Source organism: Paroedura picta, chromosome 14 (genome assembly GCF_049243985.1).
Source record: "Paroedura picta isolate Pp20150507F chromosome 14, Ppicta_v3.0, whole genome shotgun sequence".
Classification (NCBI taxonomy): Eukaryota; Metazoa; Chordata; class Lepidosauria; order Squamata; family Gekkonidae; genus Paroedura; species Paroedura picta.
The window spans coordinates 34,916,990-34,923,623 of NC_135382.1; the positions used below are offsets into that span (position 1 = coordinate 34,916,990).

Genomic DNA, 6,634 nt, shown 5'->3' on the forward strand with positions numbered 1-6,634 from the left:
TCAAGGGGCCCTTGGACTCTGTTTTTGTTGTGCTACTTCAGATCAACGGGGCGACCCGCCTGAATCTAACTTTGCAATTATGGCATAACAAAAATAATTGAGCAAATGTTGAGTCCAGGAGCACCTTGAAGTCCCACGAAGACTTAGTCAAGGTTGGAGCTTTTGTGCACAGGCATGCCTTGGATAAAGCTTGCTGGGTCTTCAAGGGGCCCTTGGACTCCGTTTTGGTTGTGCTACTTCAGACCAACATGGCGACCTGCCTGAATCTGACTTTACAATTAAGTTGTAATAATAATTGAGCAAATTTTGAGTCCAGGGGCACCTTGAAGACTCACAAAGTTCTGTTCAAGGCACTTCCTCCGGTGCAATGTCATGGAGTGGAAGTAATCCGTTCAAACTTATAGGCGAGGGTGAGCGTCAATTAAACATACAGCACCGTAAAAATGGTTGACAGATTCAGGAGATAAATAGGAGAAAAAAAGCAATTTGGATGTGTTGGTAGCCTTAGATTGAATTGCATGGCAAACTACTTGGGTTCAATAAATGTTTCTGCATTTAAGAGAATCACGGGCAATTATTTATTTGCCATATGTTTATACACCGCCTTCCTGGAGGCTCAGGGCAGTTCACATAGAACAGAACAGGAACAATACAGATAACGTAGATTATTTTATTATTTATTTATTTATCATACTTATATACCGCCCTCCCCGGAGGCTCAGGGCGGTTTACATCATAACAGAGAACAATACATAAAACATTATTAACAATAATGAATGAAGGTAATCAAACTGCGGCCCTCCAGATGTCCATGGACTACAATTCCCAGGAGCCCCTGCCAGCAGGGGCTCCTGGGAATTGTAGTCCATGGACATCTGGAGGGCCGCAGTTTGACTACCCATGGATTGCTGCAGAACAGGGAAAAATGTGGCCCATAAACTGGACAATTCTTCTCTCCCCCCCAGCATTAAACCTCCCTGACAGCTATCATATGCTTTGGCTCCCATGCGGCACCGCTCCCAAATCAGCAATTAGAAGGTGGGGCAAGGTGGGACACCCAAATTAATTCTGCTTCCAACGCAGCTTTCAGTTAATTAACACGCAGGCGTAGAAACGCAGCCAGCATTAATTGCCAGTGTTTTCTAAGATGCATGAATTCCGTCGCTCCTTTGCAGAAACGGAGATTACAACAACAACAACAACGACCAATATCCGCCGCGCTTTTTTGCAAAGGCGGAACGTCTTAGATCGCTTCGCGATGCCCGTCGGCCGATTCGCCAGCCCACAGGCCACCCTTCGTCACGCATGCGCACTTTCATTTGCCCTTGCCTTTCGCTCCCTCTTCGGCGGCTTCACGCCCTCAACCTTATTGGACCAATAGAGGCGAGGCTTGCTAAACGGTGGCCCGTAATAAGGCTAGCCTGCCCAATGAAACGAGGCGACGGTTCGCTTGTTGTGAAGCAAATGCCGGACGGGAGGAGGCGGTGGAAACCTGCAGGACGTAGCGATGGGCTCGGGACTGCGAGTCTGAACAGAGTTAGGTGGCTGCGAGCGCCTCTTTGCTTCCCCTCGACATGAACTCGCTGGAGCAGGCGGAAGGTAAGGGGCTTTTTCGGAGGAGGAGGGGTCTCCCTGGGAGGAGGTGGGCTGGAAAGGGGCTTTCCCTGACTCTCTTTCTTGCCTGGCAGTGAGAAGCCAGCTGGTGTAGTGATGAAGAGCGGCGAGCCGGGTTTAATTCCCCGCCCCTCCCCATGCAGCCAGCTGGGTGATCTTGGGCTAGTCACAGCCCTGATAGTACCGTTCTCATACAGCAGCCCTATCGGAAGTTCTCTCAGCCTCACCTCCCTCCCAGGGTGTCTTCTGCGGGAGAGGGAAAGGAAGGCGATTGTAAGCTGCTTGGAGACACCTTCGAGTAGTGAAAAGCGGGGTATAAAAGCCAGGTCTTGTATTTTTCTATACTCCTTCTGACTTAATGAAATGTAGGACATTTTTGTAACGTTCCAGTGGGTCACCCGGTTGATCGGAAAGGGCAGAATAAAATTTGAGTCTAGTGGTCCCAAAGTTTAATTGAAGGGATGAGCTTTCATGTGTAGGCACATTTCTTCAGATCGCTACTGGTCTAGAGTCCAGGCAATCCCATCTCTTCCTGTTTCTTACTAATTTTCAATATGCAGGGGGTGGAGAACATGTGTAAGAATTCATGGGACACTGGTATTTTCTGACACACCCATGCTATGATGATTTTTTTTGCAAATGAGGCTCAAGATTCAAAGCATACATTAAAATAGAGCAAGCGTAACTAGTTTTTTTCTTTCCTCTGTTTCAGACCTAAAGGCTTTTGAAAGGAGACTTACAGAATACATAGCTTGTTTGCAGCCGGCTACAGGACGCTGGAGAAGTAAGCCTGAAGCTTTGCATTGGGGTGGAATTGGGTACTGATGCTTGGTGCAAATTGGACCAGTATACTTTCTCTTTTGTTGTGTATTTCTTGTTTGAATCACCCTGTGTTGTTACATTGAGGAAGAATGAAAGAAGCCATGCGGTGAACAGCATCAGCAAAACTGCTCCGTAATACTGTAGATTTAATTTATAGATGCCTTTTCTAGTACAAGTGTTGCACAATGTAATATATTAGCCTGAACAAGAAAATAAACATACTTGGCCGGGCTGCTAGTCTTACTGTCAATTCTAAGTCAAGGCAATCTGTAAGACAGGACTTCTAATAAGCAGTGCAGTTAGGAGAACCAAAGTTTGAAACAATGCAAAAAGTAGTAGAAATCAGGTGCCTTGCAATGAATTACCGATTGCTCTTATGCAAACGTATTTTAATGTGTTCGCTTTTTGTTAGTAATTCTTATAGTGGTATCTGTATGCACGGCAACTGGCGCTTGGAACTGGCTAATAGACCCAGAAACACAGAAGGTGGGTAGTGCCTTTCCATAAAGTTTAAACTGTATCAGGTTTAGCAATATGATCATGATGCCCCCCCCCCAGGCAAGTAGCCAAATATTGTGCCATAATGTTCAAATTTCGCCAAAAGCATGTTATTAGACATCTGTCATGCCTTAGGCACACTTATTAAGCCTGATACGTTTTAGTTTAATTCTGTTTTAAATGCTTGATTTAAAAGTATATATTTGCTGTTAAACATTTTATTAGACTATAATTTTAAAAGCTGCCCAGGTTTTACAGCTTGCTTGGAGCTGTATGTCAAATGACTCTGAATCTGAACTATGTGAGGTTTCAGTTGCATTTCTTTGCTGTAAACACACAATTCAGTGGGTGCTACCAGTTGCAATCCAACGGACAGTTATTCCATCCTGAACCCAGTGAATTCAACGGCGTAACTCTGCCTTAGATTAACTTAATTGGGGTCAAATCACTTTGATAGAGTGAAATGGTGAATAGAAGCATTAAAAACCAGCAGTTTGTGTGTGTGTGTTTCTGTCTACTGCAACAGTATTCTGAAATTTTTGAAAAGAAGTATTAGAATTTTAATAGCGAGTCTGTTCATTTAAACCAGTGTGAGTTTTAATAAAACAATCCTTTGCTTCTCTCCCAGGTATCGTTTTTCACCTCGCTGTGGAATCACCCTTTCTTCACAATTAGCTGTATTACCCTGATAGGGCTGTTTTTTGCTGGAATACACAAAAGAGTGGTGGCACCCTCAATGTATCCTTTTCAGAGTACTTCCTGGGTGAAAAAGCAAGATACATGCCATTCAGTAATTGTAATTTATTTTAACACTTTTGCACATAGTTACTCTGCTTTAGATTAAAATAACAAACTACTGTTCCTTTTGGGATGGGTAAGTCCAAAGCACAGAAGGAGCAGAAACACATCTTATCAAAAGGACTTCCCTTTGGGTCTGACAATATTGTCCAAGTCAGGTCCTCTCCTTCTCTTCCCAGCCTAGTGCTCTGTACCGTAGAGTTGGGATTTGCACCCCCTCTCCTAGCCCAATAGCTTTTGACTTCCTCTTTGGAGCTTTCAACTAAGGTTTTGGAGCATCTGGGCAGAGGAGTGGGAAAGGAAACACTGTGGGGAAAATACTCCCAGCTCTGGAGTAACTCCTGCAGAAGAAACTTAACGGAGCTTGCTATGGTCACATGAATGCAGGCAGTGCATCATTTTACGTATTCTAAATTTAGAGACTGGCGTGTTTCTTTGACACATTGGGTGCAGAATAGCTGCTCGATGTCGGACGGTCCTGGCCGAGTACAACATGTCTTGTGATGACGTAAGTGGATCCAGCTTTATGTGTGAGTTTTAGAATTGGGGGGTTGGGACTATAATGTAGGGCTGTGCCCTGTAGTTGATGACCAATGCTGTACTTGGGAGGGTGGGTGTCATTTGGTGTTTTAACATGCCCTTGTCAAAGGAGGGTAGAATAGTTGAGGTTGCTCAGTTGATGGCACTCAGCTGCTGGAGCCAGTATGACACTCCGGTTCTTTTTCTCCCCAGACTGGGAAGCTAATATTGAAACCCCGTCTTCACGTCCAATAACCTTCCGCCTCCCTTCGACTCTGTCGTCAAAGACATGAAAAGCAAGAGACTTTTTTTCGTCCTGGCTGTGAGGCCAAATGGAACGCCCTAGCGCTTAATCGTGTCTGAACGGCTGGCATCGGAAATGCACAGCAGCCGGTATAATTATTCCTCCTCTCCGTCTTTCCTTGCGTCGGCTGTGCTTTCAATAGTCCCTCCCCCCCTTACAGTATTAACATCCCTCTTGAGAGGGTTCCATCTCTAACAATGCTACTGGGAAAGAGATTCCCCCATGCAGGAAAACGGGATCCACTTGTTTTTATGGATGGACAAAGCTCTGTAAACAGGAGATAAATGCCAACATGAAGGGTGGCAGCGAACAGAATTAACGCCGTGTGGATTTGTTCTCAAGAACCAGTATTTGAACGCTGCGTTTGCCAGCTTCATTTGTGGCTGCTGTCTTTTAAACACACCTATCCCCCAGTCCGCACAAAAGAATTCCGCTCTGCCCTCAATGGTAAATTGCTCTTATTTTTTACGCCATCCTTAACGTTTGTCACCGAAGATACAGCACTTCAGCTTCCCGGCATTTGTATCTTCAGTGAATTCAATATGACTTTTTAACATTTATGTTTCAAAATCTCCATAAACGTGCTGCTTTGCGCAGCGTGCCGGAGTGATGTATTCGTGTGTGAAATTTACCATGCGATAGCTTTGGCCATGATGCTAGTATTGCTTAACTTTGGATTCAAGCTACTTGACAAAAAGTGCCACAGATAAATTAAGACAGAACAGTTCAGGTAAGCCTTTGACAAGCAGGCCTTTCTGCTGTGTTCTCTCCTCTTGTGCTGGTTGTCCTCATCCTCTCTTTTGGTTCCAGATCTAACCATACCTGCTGTCAGATCCATGCTGCATTTGTATAAAAATTCAATTAGCCTCAAACCAGAGGTCATGAGGTTTGCTAAACTGTAGTTTTGCAAACATTCTAGAGCTCCGGTTTTTTGTTAACTGCGGTTTGTGCAGATGTGCGGATGATGCTAACTTTGGTTGGTTCTAAAAAACAAAAAAAGGCACCGGGGGGGGGGAGCGAATGCCCAAAGGAACCATGGAGAATTCTCACGTGCCCAGTGGCAGTTGTGTCTGCAGCCAAGCCTGTGACTTCCAATGCTGGAATCACCAGGGGGCAGATCAAAGAAATTGCTTTGTCCGGCCAACTCAGCAATCTGAACCGTCCTTATTCAAAAGTGTTAAGAGACATGGCTTGTTCCATGCAGTATGCTGGTGATTTAGTTTTTAAAGCCCGCCTATGCTTTTTAGACTCCCCCTTCCCAATTTCAGGCCATTTTCAATAGCGCATTGAATTGGAAGAGTGCGCGTATCAGCCTGGGTGCGCAGGAGCATCGCCCTGCAAGGAAGACTTCACAGCGGCGAACGGCAAGCCGAAAATGACGTTGGTGTCAGTGCGATGTAACTGCCACAATAGGACTGTGTCTTCTACGAACGCTCTTACAGGGTTCCTTTTTGTTTTTGCTTTTAAATAGATGTCATTTTTTTGTAGGAAAACTGTATAAAAAATAAATCACTTTATTTATAATTGTACACTTGCTGGGCATGTTTTTTTTTTAATGTATGCAAATGTTGGATGTGAAGTTACTGATTCGGAATACCCTGTGCCAATTCCCAGGTTACTAAACATGCAGGTTATGGAGGGCTAGTCTTGTTCTGTAGTTTGATCAAAGCAGAGCTTCCACGGAGTCCAGCCTGAGAAGACCACGATGAATTTACAATCCAGGCATTTTCAGCTGTGGAACTCTTTGCCCCTTGATTTGCTGACTCTTTAAGAACATACAGTCTGATTCAATTATTTGTGCTGTTATGGAACAGGTGCTTGGTCTTTTAATGCATTCGGTTTTTGTAAGTGTTTATGGATTAAGCTACCTTCGTTTGATAACTTCATCCAGTTCCCTAGTTCAGAACACGATAACCAGAGGGGCAGTTTTTAATTAACCCTCTGATATGCAAATTATATGAGAGATGTCTTTTTAAAATATGCTTTGTTTTTCACTACCCAAAGGAGTCCCAAAATGTCTTACAAGCACCTTTCCCTTCCTCTCCACACAACAGCCATCCTGTGAAGTAGGGGGGCTGA

At 44.4% G+C, this 6,634-nt stretch overlaps 1 protein-coding gene across 1 annotated transcript; it reads left to right on the top strand.

Annotated features, from left to right (window-relative positions):
• The first annotated feature begins 1,426 nt into the window (after window positions 1-1,426).
• CNEP1R1 (CTD nuclear envelope phosphatase 1 regulatory subunit 1) lies at window positions 1,427-6,089 on the top strand. The gene is made up of 6 exons (XM_077310226.1): window positions 1,427-1,599; window positions 2,327-2,398; window positions 2,849-2,922; window positions 3,563-3,672; window positions 4,186-4,240; window positions 4,465-6,089. The coding sequence occupies exons 1-6, from the start codon at window positions 1,575-1,577 to the stop codon at window positions 4,504-4,506; spliced, it is 378 nt and encodes a 125-aa protein (XP_077166341.1). The 5' UTR covers window positions 1,427-1,574; the 3' UTR covers window positions 4,507-6,089.
• The last annotated feature ends 545 nt before the right edge of the window (window positions 6,090-6,634 follow it).